Source organism: Monomorium pharaonis, chromosome 7, assembly GCF_013373865.1.
Source record: "Monomorium pharaonis isolate MP-MQ-018 chromosome 7, ASM1337386v2, whole genome shotgun sequence".
Classification (NCBI taxonomy): domain Eukaryota; kingdom Metazoa; phylum Arthropoda; class Insecta; order Hymenoptera; family Formicidae; genus Monomorium; species Monomorium pharaonis.
The window spans coordinates 2,848,198-2,862,527 of record NC_050473.1 but is presented as its reverse complement, the minus strand read 5'-3'; the positions used below and the strand labels follow the sequence as shown (position 1 = coordinate 2,862,527).

At 29.7% G+C, this 14,330-nt stretch overlaps 1 protein-coding gene and 1 pseudogene across 6 annotated transcripts; both read right to left on the bottom strand.

Annotated features, from left to right (window-relative positions):
- Window positions 1–33: 33 nt before the first annotated feature.
- LOC105840199 (chymotrypsin-like elastase family member 2A) lies at window positions 34–6,020 on the bottom strand. Of its 6 annotated transcripts, XM_036289258.1 has the most exons (8): window positions 5,245–6,020; window positions 5,112–5,170; window positions 4,502–4,769; window positions 3,828–4,044; window positions 3,070–3,229; window positions 2,270–2,707; window positions 1,803–2,173; window positions 34–814 (listed from the first exon to the last, which is right to left on the bottom strand). In XM_036289258.1, exons 3-8 carry the CDS (start codon window positions 4,561–4,563, stop codon window positions 545–547), a joined length of 1,518 nt encoding a protein of 505 aa, XP_036145151.1. In that variant the 5' UTR covers window positions 4,564–4,769; window positions 5,112–5,170; window positions 5,245–6,020; the 3' UTR covers window positions 34–544. The 6 variants fall into 6 exon arrangements, with proteins under 6 accessions (XP_036145151.1, XP_036145152.1, XP_036145154.1 ...); XM_036289259.1 differs by lacking the exon at window positions 4,502–4,769 and having other exon boundaries at window positions 5,091–5,170; window positions 5,245–6,018; XM_036289261.1 differs by lacking the exon at window positions 4,502–4,769 and having other exon boundaries at window positions 5,245–6,017.
- A 968-nt stretch (window positions 6,021–6,988) lies between these two features.
- Window positions 6,989–9,933, bottom strand: LOC118646417 (annotated as a pseudogene).
- Between the last annotated feature and the right edge of the window lie 4,397 nt (window positions 9,934–14,330).

Sequence of the window (14,330 nt, the reverse complement as noted above, 5' to 3'; positions counted from 1 at the left end):
AAATAGTATATAGTATAAAAAGGTATGTGTATGTATAGGTAACAACTTTTTGTAATTTTATTTTATAAATTTAAATAATATTTTCATGTTTACATTATGTTAGATAAGTAAAACTATATTTAGAATAGGTTTACAGATATATAATATGTTTGTAATATAATCATGAGCAAAATTATCGGCAATAATTTTCTGTACTTTTTATCATCTTTATAACGTAAAAACAAAACAAACTTTAGTTTAGGTAATACAACATACCTACAGCAGAATATTCCATAAAAACATTAATAAACATATTACAACATGTGTTATAATATAATTGATACTTAATTGTTAAAAATAAACAGACAATTGTGTTTATTTTCACCTATATATTGTAATAAATTTTAACATTATCATCGTAATAATTTTATTACGATAAAAAGAATCGCCGTAGAAAGTCAAGAATTAAACTTTTAATTTTTATCCTCACTTATATACAAGCAACGTGACTTTGTAGGCAAATCTCTGTAGACTAGTAATACACTTTGCGTTCAGCAATGAAAGATCACTTAGAGATCTGTTCTCGAATCCAGATTAGGTACTTGGCCACGTCGACGTACACAACATATTTCCTGAGATCGCATAAATGTGCATCGTTAAGCGTCGATCGCGAAACGATCCCACGTAACATATAATGGCGAGCGGTAGCGTCGTACATCACAAACCCGCTGCCGCTGTCACCGTTGCAAGGGCCTTTCAAATTTAGCCAACCGGCGCAGAAAGTGCGCACCGATGTGAGATCCCAGAAAACTTTGTCGCTCCGAAGACAAGTCTCCTATAATATGTGCAATAACGTCAAATTATTTGCAATATTCGGTTCTATAATTCGGACAGCACGAAATTGTGTTATTTTATGAATACTTAAAGTATTTTAAGAACATTCACGAACATTCATTTGTAGGAGAGACCAGGGCAGGTTCGCAACAGAGGTAGGTACACAAATCGTTAACTTATTATGAAAAAAACAGTTTGAGCGGAATCTTAAAATATTTCTTTTAATATAAAAATACATATCTCTAAATACTTTTAAATATTGAACAAATATAACTAAAAAAAAGAAAAAAGTGATTTAGAAACAGTCGGGTAAAGTTTTAAACATCTCAAATTTTTTTCCTGGTATTTTCTATTGTGATAAAATAAGTAAACTTAAGTAATATTAGATAGAATAAAGTTTTCTGCAGAAATATAATATTCTGTTTTGTATAATAAAAATAAACTTTATGTTGATTCGTTCCGAATTACTAAGGTATATGCCCTGATACCGATTGATACTTTAATTATTTCAAACAAAACTATACAATTTATAGCATCGCTAATAAGATCAAAATGTAGAAGAAGTCTATTTTTAATCAATCAATTGGATTAATCAATTGCAACTATTAAGTGTTTTAAATTATTTTATCACTGAAATTCTAAAAAGTTAGCAAATTTGCCCCGGTCTTCTTTACTGCGTGAACAATGATCGCGCTTATCAACTGGTACATTTGTTAATCTTACTCGAAGCGTACAATGACTTTGACAAATCCATTTGTTACGGATACATGCAGTAAATATTGTTATTACTATGACGGTGCCATGTTAACAATTAATTACATAAATGTAATTTAACGAAATCAACGAAATCAAATTGAATATCATGCGTCGTTGTGAACGATGCAAAAGTGTTTCTAAGATATTTCAGTTTTGCTGTCGAGATAGAAATTTAATTCAAATATCGATCGAACAGGGAAAGAAATGCAGAAAACAATATCAATGAGTCTTACCTGGCCCACTATTGGGACTCTCACCATTCGTGGATCCTCGGTGTAAGGTTGACCTGCATCTTCGCCCCATCCCACAACGTAACCTGTCTTATTAATGACGTGTTGAATATCGGTTGAATGATCAGGCCATAGGCAAATAGGTCTAATGGCAAGACTGTATTCAACAGGCCTCCTCAGAATCAAAATCGCCAAATCGGAGTCGCCGCTTAGATAATGTGCATAGTCGGGATGGATCACATACCTCGCGACCTCTCGATTCATACTACCCCTTTCACGCCAATGAGTTAAATTAAATCGTCCTAAGGCCACCAGTAATACAGTGGGAGGTAGAGTGTCGTTATTGTAGTTGTTCATTTTCAAGCAATGCGCCGCTATAAAAAGAAAACGTGCATATGTATAAAATATATTTTGCAATACAGAAGAAGTACCAGTAATATCGAATTTTTCTTTGATTTCTTTTTAAGTACCTGTTATAACATGTTTGTTTGTTAGAACGGAAGCACCACATTGAAACTGGAAATTTTCTATTCTAGTTGCAGCGAAGAGTGCTGCTAACCACGGCCACTCACCCTCTCTTGTCCTCTCTCCTCCGACAACTAGAGGATTTGGACTTTCGCTATATCTGATGGATGGTACACCGCATTCAATGACGTCATTAACTACCGTTGTAACATCTTGTAATGAAACGATTGGTGGATTTTGGCGCACTGGCTGAATTGGTGGCCCTGGATGCATTGGTGAGTCTTGACGTGTTGGATTTAAGAATGGATTATTTCCAATTCCAGTAGAAAATGACGGAGGTGATTGATTTTGAGTGGGCGATGCAACAGTGGTCGAAGATGATTCTGTGCTCGGTGAGTACACAATTTTTTCTATCTCTTTAGTAGTTTGAAAATTTAATGTTTCTGAAATAAAATGTAACATTACAGCTTTAATTGTTTATTTTGTTTAAAAGTAAAAAAAAGAATATTCTCTTCTGAGAAAAAAAATAATCTTCCGAGAACACAGAGATCATAAAAGTCTCTTTTTTACTCAAATAAAGAAAATGATGAGTATATCCAATAAAGAAGAAAATTCAAATGTTTTAGTAAACGTTATTATTATTTTATTATTTTTGCTGCTGTCCTAGTATAAAAATTCTATAAAAGTAGATATAAAATATGAACTTGAGGTAACTCGAAAGACAGGATGACTGTAACTTAAACTTTTGTTTTTCCGAAAGTATATGGCATTTACGTAAATGTAGTCCTTTAAATAAATCCCAAACCTTGATTGCAAAATTGTACATTATTAAACCATATTTCGGTCAGTCTTGGAATCGGTTGGCCCACAGGGAAAAAAATGTGATACAACAAAGGCTTGCCTTGCTCAGCAGCCTGAAAAAATGCCTGTTCCGATTCTGCCACTTCTATTCGAGCGATTGGTTTCTAAAACGTAAAGACACTTTTATTTATTATATAAATAAAGAATGCTACTAAATGACAAATCGAGTAGGAATTTTAAACAACACCTATAAATTATTTCCTGACTTACTTACTCTTATTCACTTTTGTTAACTAAACTCGTGAGAGAACTATGTATTTGTTCAATTTTCTTGTAGACATTTGATATATTAAAAAAATATATTTTATACAGTGCGAAATATAAAAAAAACAATCTATTCTTTTTAAAGGACAAGTCTAGTAAAATATTAATGATTACTTTCAAGTTTACTTTTCGCTCTTCTCTTAAGGCAAAAAAGAGTTTACCTTTTTAAGGCACTATTTGCAAAAACGATACAAGATTTTATAATTAATTATAAAATCTTGTATCGTTTAAAATCTTGTATCATTTATAATTAATTATAATTAATTATAATTAATTATAAATATAATTAAATTATATTTTAGAATTTGTTTAAAAGAGACATCTGTTCATCATCTGTGATCAACATACTAGATATTAGTTTGTAAAATGTATTAATAATCACACACTTATATGTGTAAACTTCTTCTACATTTAATAGTAGTACAAAAGAATGCTTACTTTATGCAACAAAGGATTCGTGTTAAAACCCACTTTCAAAGTGTGTTGTTGATTAGTGTTTGGCGAGGATCTAATTTGGATCTGTCCTATTATTTCATTTGTCCCAGGTCTATTTATAAGTGAGTAGAAATCAGGACACTGGGCTCCTTCTACCGTCGTGCCTAGTTGCAGCAGCAACGCAATCAAAATGGAAATCTTAACCATCTCGAGAAGTCTTCTGTGGCATGCCGAGAAAACACTTTTTTATAATTTAAATAAAATCACTTAACTTTTGCTAGTAGATGTTTAACACAATTTTGAAATAACTTGTTAAACAAAATAATGGTATCGTTAATTCCATGAATGTTTCATCCTGTGAAAGGAATTTTTTATAATAATTTATTATTTGTTAAATTTTTATTGATACATCATATTCGCAAATTTCTGTACTGTCGGCACTTTACTTATCAGCTTGCATATGTAATTTTTTAAATCGATTACAGCTGTTGTAAGCTGTTCATACCAACAATTCTTTCCTTGTACTGCAATATTTTTTATTAATGCAAAATTATTTTCTCAATAAAACAGTTTAAGTTGTATTAAAATCTGTTGAGTGTACTAAATGGATTTAGTATTAAGTACCGTACATAAGTTCCGTTCGATAACCTTGTTGTTTGAAAAATTAGATACCTCACCTATGCTGATACGTCACGAGGAGGTCAGCAAACATAATAATTTCGCTCTTATCGCACTTCATTTAACGTCCCATTAAAATGAATATTTCTCTTTTAATGACAATTGTAGTATTTTAGATTAATTTAAAAAATTAATCTATCTAATAATATTCAGCCTATTAAAAGATTTGAATAATTTGTGTTTAATGATTTTGATAAACAGCCTCGAAGAGAGAAAAATATTTTAATATGAAAAAAAGAAAAATTATTACATAGACCCATGTTGAGGCTGTAATAAAATAATTAATAATTAAATTTTTTATTTAAAATGTTATTCAGTCGTTATTTTAATTTTATATTTTTAAATTGTTGTATTAATAAATAAAATTTAATTTAAAGATTTACATGTTAATAATATATATAAAATCACATCAGTATTTAAATCAGTATACAAAATAACAGATACATGCAATATGTGTGAACAGATAAAAAGAATGAGTTTTAATAGCGCATCTGTCTCATAAATTTGATATCGTTATTGAAAAACTTATTGGACTTCATCAAACAGATATCCGCTTTATCTTGTGATAAACAAATTATTTTAATGTACGGAAATTCCAGCGTATTGTACCATCGGAGAACAGGTTTTGCGTTTTAATCGCGCCAATCACTTTTCTCAGATAATTATGTCTAAAAGAAAAATTGTTACATGAAGTAAATTATATTTTAATTAGAGTATTTCGTGCATTCTATCACGGATTCACCTTGTGTACTCAACAATCGTTGAACTAGTGCAGTCTATTGTAGCATATAGCTCACATATATAATTACTTTTTTATTGCATAAACTTTAGAATTTAAGTGAGATTCGCCGTAATTCACGCGTGTAACTGCTTGCCTTCACTTTATTACTTCACTTATGTTTTCGACGATGTCTTTATCTCTAGCGTTTTTATTGGAATACTACACTATCTTCTTATTAATCGCTAAAATTCTTTAAACATGTTGAATTATACTTTCTCAATATATTCCCGTTTACTGTATTTTTATTTATTTATTTGTTATTTATTCTTGTTTATTCCCGAGGCACTCTTTTGAGACACTCTTGACGAATCACTCTGCAATAGTTTTCAATAATCCGAAGTCTCCAGGAGAATTCAATGTCGCGACGACCGGCTCCGGATGTACAGCATGCTAATCTTCGGAGCTACAGCCCCACGACCTTGTCGAACCTAATAACCAAGACTGACCAGTTTCTCTACCGAAACACGTTTGCAGCTCTTCCTTAGAAGATGCGATTGGATAGTGTGGTAGTGGGGCATTGTGAGTTGGGACGATCATTGATGAGGCGTATCTTGCTAGATAAAGACGGAGTGCAAAACATCTTAGAACGATGATTGTAACGACAAAAATAAGAGATTTGTCTGGAATATCCGTTTTTCCTGATATTGCAAGAGAAATAAAAATTTGGAAATCCGTCTATCAGTAGGTCAGATTAACTTGGCATGTTGCTTAAAAATTTATTGATAGAATATTTTTTGAATATAATTCTAAGGATCACGAATATTGCGGACAAAAGAAAAAAATATATAATTTTTTTAAAATAATTAAATAAAAAAGTAATAGTTTCAAGCAGAACTTAAATTTTAGACGTTTAATTAGAAGCAATAAAAAACAAATAAGAATATAGTAAAATTAATTAAAAAACATTTTAGGATTTGCAGGATTTATATTGACGTTTGCAACCAACGCATACAAATCGAAGGACATATTAAAGCCGATAGATTTGTGTAATCGCAAATGTGACAAGAGTTGCGATTCAAGGATATAACGTAAAGAACATAAACTGCAATTGAAGCAATGAAAATTTTAACTTTTATTTCTCTTCATATTTCTGGCCTATTACGTAAAACATATTCTAAAAAGGTAAGGTTACAAAACATAACAAATATATTTAAAAAAGCTTTTTATTGAAACTTCTACGTAATTTTTAGGACTTATAGAATATATTTTAAGATTTATAGAATAATATGTAAAAATGATATATACGTAAACCATAGCTTTCTCTTATAATTTTTTAATTTTATAAAATTAAAAAATATTTTTAAATATATATTAAATAAGCAAAACTTAACTCGTTAAAATTATACTTAATATATTTCTAATCAAGAGTAGAATTGCGAGTAATATTTTTTGTATCTTTTATAATTTAATTTAATTACAGTGTAAAACGCACTCATTAATAAATCGTTTAATAAATTAAATAATATATGACGGGACATTGAATAATCATATCAATAAGCGTATTATAACACATGTTATAATATACAATTTATTCTTAATTATTAATAAGTCCACAATATAACAGATAATTACATTTATAAATTCTTAATTATTTTACATATTCCGTTTTGTTAACGTAATACATTACGATACAAATAGAAATTACCATAAAAAATCAAGAATAAAATTTGTCACTTTAATTCTTACGTTATTATATAAATACGTATATATGTGTGTGAGATTTTAGATAAATTTTATTATCGACTAGCACAACTTGCGTTTTGAGAAATTAGCATTACGTAGAAATCATCTGCTGAATCCAAGATGTATATTTGGCGACATCGACAAAGACAACAAACTTCGTGAGATCGCACGTTGGTTCGTTTCCGCGCACCGATCGCGAAACGACGCCACGCAACTGGAAACGTTTTGTGATTTTGTCAAAAATCACCAGTCCGCTCCCGCTGTCACCGGTGCAAGCACCGCTTCCGTCTCTCATACCGGCGCAAAAGGTGCGGTTCGAGGTGAAAGTGACGAAACTCTCGAAGCTCCAGAGGCACTCCTCCTATAATTCATGCAATAACATAGTTTTTATCTGTTGAATTTGTTTCTTTAAGAGGAAATCTGTCGATTTGACATTAATTGTGTAAATGTATGTACTTGTGTAATTATAACTGCAGCAAACTCAAATACAATATTACGTATCATTGTTAACGATAATAACGTAAAAAATTTCTGAGAATTTTTGCAATATAAATATCCCGATTACATTGTCATCAAAATATCACATGTCGGATATTTATTTTTATAGAATCTCGCTTGTAATTAAATTTCAACTTGTATATCGATCGAATAACAAAATTCACAGAAAGTAACAAACTAACTCTCTTGGAGGTTCTTACTTGACTGACTATCGGTATCTTCGTCATTCGTGGTTCTTTAGGTGTAAGAATTACCGTATTCATCTTGGCCCCAGCCCACAACATATCCCATTTTACGAACAACGTTTTGAAGATCGCTCGGACCGAACCAAAGGCAAACAGGTCTAATAAAGGAATTATATACGATGGGCTTCTTGAGAATCAAAATCGCCAAATCGGAGTCGCCGCTTAGATAATGTGTATAGTCGGGATGGATCACATATCTCGCGACCTCTCGATTCATACCGCTTTCACGCCAATGAGTTAAATTAAATCGTCCTAAGACCACCAGTAATACGGAGGGAGGTAGAGTGCCGTTATTGTAGTTGTTTATTTTCAAGCAATGCGCCGCTATAAAAAGAAAACGTGCATATGCATAAAATACATTTTGCAATACGGAAGAAATACCAGTAATATTTAATTTTTCTTTAATTTTTTTTTTAAGTACCTGTTATAACATGTTTGTTTGTTAGAACGGAAGCACCACATTGAAACTGGAATTTTTCTATTCTAGTTGTAGTGAAGAGTGCTGCTAACCACGGCCACTCACCCTCTCTTGTCGTCTCTCCTCCGACAACTAGAGGATTTGGACTTGCGCTATATCTGATGGATGGTACACCGCATTCAATGACGTCATTAACTACCGTTGTAACATTTTGTAATGAAACGTTTGGTAGATTTTGGCGCACTGTTGCAGCTGGCTGAATTGGTGGCCCCTGACGCATTGGTGAGTTTTGACGTGTCGGATTTAAGAATGGATTATTTCCAATTCCAGTAGAAATTGACGGAGGTGATTGATTTTGAGTGGGCGATGCAACAGTGGTCGAAGATGATTCTGTGCTCGATGAGTACACAATTTTTTCTATCTCTTTAGTAGTTTGAAAATTTAATGTTCCTTAAATAAAATGTAACATTACAGCTTTAATTGTTTATTTTGTTTAAAAGTAAAAAAAAAGAACATTCTCTTCTGAGAAAAACAATAATCCCCCAAGAACACAGAGATCATAAAAGTCTCTTTTTTACTTAAATAAAGAAAATGATGAGTATATCCAATAAAGAAGAAAATTCAAATGTTTTAGTGAACGTTATTATTTTATTATTTTTGCTGCTGTCCTAGTATAAAAATTCTGTAAAATTAGATATAAAACATGAACTTGAGGTAACTCGAAAGATAGGATGACTGTAACTTTAACTTTTGTTTTTCCAAAAGTATATGGCATTTACATAAATGTAGTCCTTTAAGTAAATCTCGAACCTTGATTGCAAAGTTGTACATTATTAAACCATATTTCGGTCAGTTTTGGAATCGGTCGGTCCACAGGAAAAAAAATGTGATACACCAAAGGCTTGCCTTCTTTAGCAGCCTGAAAAAGTGCCTGTTCCGATTCTGCTACTTCTATTCGAGCGATTGGTTTCTAAAACGTAAAGACACTTATTTGTTATATAAATAAAGAATGCTACTAAATGACAAATCGAGTAGAAATTTTAAACAACACCTATAAATTATTTCCTGACTTACTTACTCTTATTCACTTCCGCTAACTAAACTCGTGAGACAACTATGTATTTGTTCAATTTTCTTGTAGACATTTAATATATTAAAAAAATATATTTTATATAGTGCAAAATATAAAAAAAACAATCTGTTCTTTTTAAAGGACAAGTCTAGTAAAATATTAATGATTACTTTCAAATTTACTTTTCGCCCTTCTCTTAAGGCAAAAAAGGGTTTATCTTTTTAAGGCACTATTTGCAAAAACGATACAAGATTTTATAATTAATTAAATTATATTTTAGAATTTGTTTAAAAGAGACATCTGTTCATCATCTGTGATTAACATACTAGATATTAGTTTGTATAATGTATTGATAATCACACACTTATATGTGTAAACTTCTTCTACATTTAATAGTAATACAAAAGAATGCTTACTTTATGCAACAAAGAATTCGTGTTAAAACCCACTTTCAAAGTGTGCTGTTGATTAGTGTTTGGCGAGAATCTAATTTGAATCTGTCCTATTACTTCATTTGTCCCAGGTCTATTTATAAGTGAGTAGAAATCAGGACACTGGACTCCTTCTACCGTCGTGCCTAGTTGCAGCAGCAACGCAATCAAAATGGAAATCTTAACCATCTCGAGAAGTCTTCTGTGGCATGCCGAGAAAACACATATTTATAAATTTAAATAAAATCACTTAACTTCTGCTAGTAGATGTTTAACACAATTTTGAAATAACTTGTTAAACAAAATAATGGTATCGTTAATTCCATGAATGTTTCATCCTGTGAAAGGAATTTTTTATATTAATTTATTATGTATTAAATCTTTATCGATATATCATATTGGCAAATTTCTGTACTGTCGGCACTTTACTTATCAGCTTGCATATGTAATTTTTTAAATCAATTACAGCTGTCGTAAGCTGTTCATACCAACAATTCTTTCCTTGTACTGCAATATTTTTTATTAATGCAAAATTATTTTCTCAATAAAACAGTTTAAGTTCTATTAAAATCTGTTAAGTGTACTAAATGGATTTAGTATTAAGTACTGTACATAAGTTCCGTTCGATAACCTTGTTGTTTGAAAAATTAGATACCTCCAATGCTGATACGTCACGAGGAGGTCAGCAAAGATAATAACTTCGCTCTTATCGCACTTCATTTAGCGTCCCATTAAAATGAATATTTCTCTTTTAACGACAATTATAGTATTTTAGATTAATTTAAAAGATTAATCTATCTAATAGTATTCAGCCTATTAAAAGATTTGAATAATTTGTGTTTAATTATTTTGATAAACAGCCTCGAAGGGAGGAAAATATTTTATACGAAAAAAAGAAAAATTATTACATAGATCCATGTTGAGGCTTCTAATAATATAATTAATAATTAAATTTTTCATTTAAATTGTTATTAAGTCGTTATTTTAATTTTTTATTTTTAAATTGTTGTATTAATAAATAAAATTTAAATTAAAGATTTATATGTTAATAACATATATAAAATCACATTACTATTTAAATCAGTATATAAAATAACAGATACATGCAATATGTGTGAACAGATAAAAAGAATAAGAGTTTTAATAGCGCATCTCTCTTATAAATTTGATATCGTTATTGAAAAACTTATTCGACTTCATCAAACAGATATCCGCTTTATCTTGTGATAAACAAATTATTTTAATGTACCGAAATTCCAGCGTATTGTACCGGAGTGTACCGGAGAACAGGTTTTGCGTTTTAATCGCGCCAATCACTTTTCTCAGATAATTATGTCTAAAAGAAAAATTGTTACATGAAGTAAATTATATCTCAATTAGAGTATTTCGTGCATTCTATCACGGATTTATCTTATGTACTCAACAGTCGTTGAACTAGTGCAGTCTATTGTAGCATATAGCTCACATATTTAATCACTTTTTCATTGCATGAACTTTAGAATTTAAGTGAGATTTGCCGTAATTCACGCGTATAACTGCTTGCCTTCACTATATTACTTCACTTATGTTTTCGACGATGTCTTTTATCTCTCGTGTTTTTATTGGAATACTACACTATCTTCTTATTAATCGCTAAAATTCTTTAAACATGTTATTTATTCTTGTTTATTCCCGAAACCTTCTTTTAAGGCACTCTTGACGAATCACTCTGCAATAGTTTTCAATAATCCGAAGTCTCCAGGAGAATTCAATGTCGCGACGACCGGCTCCGGATGTACAGCATGCTAATCTTCGGAGCTACAGCCCCACGACCTTATCAAACCTAATAACCAAGACTGACGAGTTACTCTACCGAAACACGTTTGCAGCTCTTCCTTAGAAGATGCGATTGGATAGTGTGGTAGATTGTGGGACATTGTGAGTTAGGACGATCATTGATGAGGCGTATCTTGCTAGATAAAGAAGGAGTGCAAAACATCTTAGAACGATGATTGTAACGACAAAATTAAGAGATTTGTCTGGAATATCCGTTTTTCCTGATATTGCAAGAGAAATAAGAATTTGGAAATCCGTCTATCAGTAGATCAGATTAACTTGGCGTGTTGCTTAAAAGTTTATTGATAGAATATTTTTTGAATATAATTCTAAGGATCACGAATATTGCCGACAAAAGAGAAAAATATATAATTTTTTCAAAATAATTAAATAAAAAGGTAATAATTTCAAGCAGAACTTAAATTTTGGACGTTTAATTAGAAGCAATAAAAAACAAGTAAGAATATAGTGAAATTAATTAAAAAACATTTTAGTATTTGCAAGAATTTGCAGGATTCATACTGACGTTTTCAACCAACGCATACAAATCGAAGGGCATATTAAAGCCGATAGATTTATGTAATCACAAATGTGGCAAGAATTGCGATTTAAGGATATAACGTAAAGAACATAAACTGCAATTGAAGCAATAAAAATTTTAATTTTTATTTCTTTTTATTTTTGGCCTATTACGTAAAACATATTCTAAAAAGGTAAGGTTACAAAACGTAATAAATATATTTAAAAAAGTTTTTTATTGAAACTTCTACGTAATTTTTAAGACTTATAGAATATATTTTAAGATTTATAGAATAATATGTAAAAATGATATGTACGTAAACCATAGTTTTCTTTTATAATTTCTTAATTTTATAAGATTAAAAAATATTTTTAAATATATAAAACAGGCAAAACTTGAATTGTTAAAATTATATTTAACGTATATAATTTCAATCATGAGTAGAATTGCGAGCAATATTTTCTGTACTTTATAAAAGTATTTATAGGTTTAATATATCTATGCAATAAAGGGTTTGTGTGAAATCCCAATTTCAAATGATATTGACTATTATTTGATGGGACTTTGAGCTGTCCTATTTATCCTTTATTTGTTTCATCCCAAGTCTATCATGGGACATAGTAGTATCACTCGTCAAGTGAAAGCGCAACGCAAGACATATATTTATGCAAATATGCGATTTGCAAGCACCTGAGATTATAAATTTCAATAACGGCTGAACCGATTGAGTTTTAACTAAGCTCAATCGAAAGCTTGGGTTTAATTTGTATAAAAAAACTTTTATTTTTTCGCTATGTGTTCTACGAGTGAAGGTATCGCAATGCAAAGTCAGAAATCTAAAACTTTCACTTAAGATACGTCGTTCTATATCAAGTTCATACTAACTCACGCTAATTGTCTAGAACGGTTGGAGATAAGCACTAATAGTATCGGAAGTCTTCAGATTAACTAATTAATTGATTAATTAATTAATTAATCTTTAAAAATATGCATATCTTGAGAACGGTTGGGAATGCAAACTTGGGATAAGCATTAGTAAGTACTATCGACAGATTTCAGAAAATCAATGCATATCTAAAACTATCAAAAATTATATAATATTATTTAACATTTAGAGAACCGAGGTATTACATATATGAACCACTAAACTAGATATTTTTATTTTAGACGGCTGACATTTTTCCATTAAAATTTCGAGTTTTTTCCATGTAAAATTTATATAGTCTATATCGTTTTTAGTCTTGCTAGCTCATAAACCACCCCGATCTGGTACAGTATAATACAGATATTGGAAATTTTCCAAATTTAAACTTCGGTGTTTTTAAGGATTTTTGATGTTATTGATCACGATTTAGAGATCAAATTATTGAAATTTTACATAAAAAATTTTACTTTTGCTCCTTCTATCATCGTGTTATGCTACAGTAGCAACGTGATGAAAATAGAAATCTTAGTCATTCCAAGAAGTTCTGTTACAAGTCAAGAAAACACATAATTATAAATTTAAGTAAGAACATTTAATTTTTATGAACAAATATTCATTTTTAACCATTTTTTAAATAATATATAGAACAAAATAGTCATTATTTCCATGGATTTTTTATCCTGTGTGTGAAAAAGAAATTATTGGAGAATAATTTAATATTTATTAAAATTTTATCGATACATCAAGCTGGCAAGATTTACATTGTCGTACTTGCTTGCACACGTAATTCTTTAAATTGAAAACAATAATAAGCTGCTTATATCAACAATATTTTTCTGGTATTGAAATAATTTTTATTAATCTTTTTCTTCATAAAACAATTTAAATTAAATTTAAAATGTGTTATGTGTACTAAATGGTTGATAGTCTTGTTGTTTCAAAAATTAAAGGTTTCATCTATATTGATACGTCATAAGAAGATTATCAAATATAATATTTTGTTTTTATCCCATTTTATTTCCTTTCTCACTGAAATAAATATTTTTTTTAATAATTATAATATTTTAGATTATTTCAAAAGATTGATAACATTTAATAACATTTAATTTTTTAAAAGATTTGATTCAAATTTAGTGATTTTAATGAAATAGTCTCTTAAATAAATAATGCATATATTTAAAAAAAGATTTTTATTGTTACTTTTCTAAATAATTTTTAGAATTTATAACATAATATAATAGTACAAAAAATACATAAATTATAACTTTAAATTTTATAGTTTTATTTTATAAAATTAAAAAATATCTTTAAATATGCATTAAATAAGCAAAACTTAACTCGTTAAAATTATACTTAATATATTTCTAATCAAGAGTAATATTGCGAAGTAATATTTTTTGTATCTTTTATAATTTAATTTAATTACAGTGTAAAACGCAC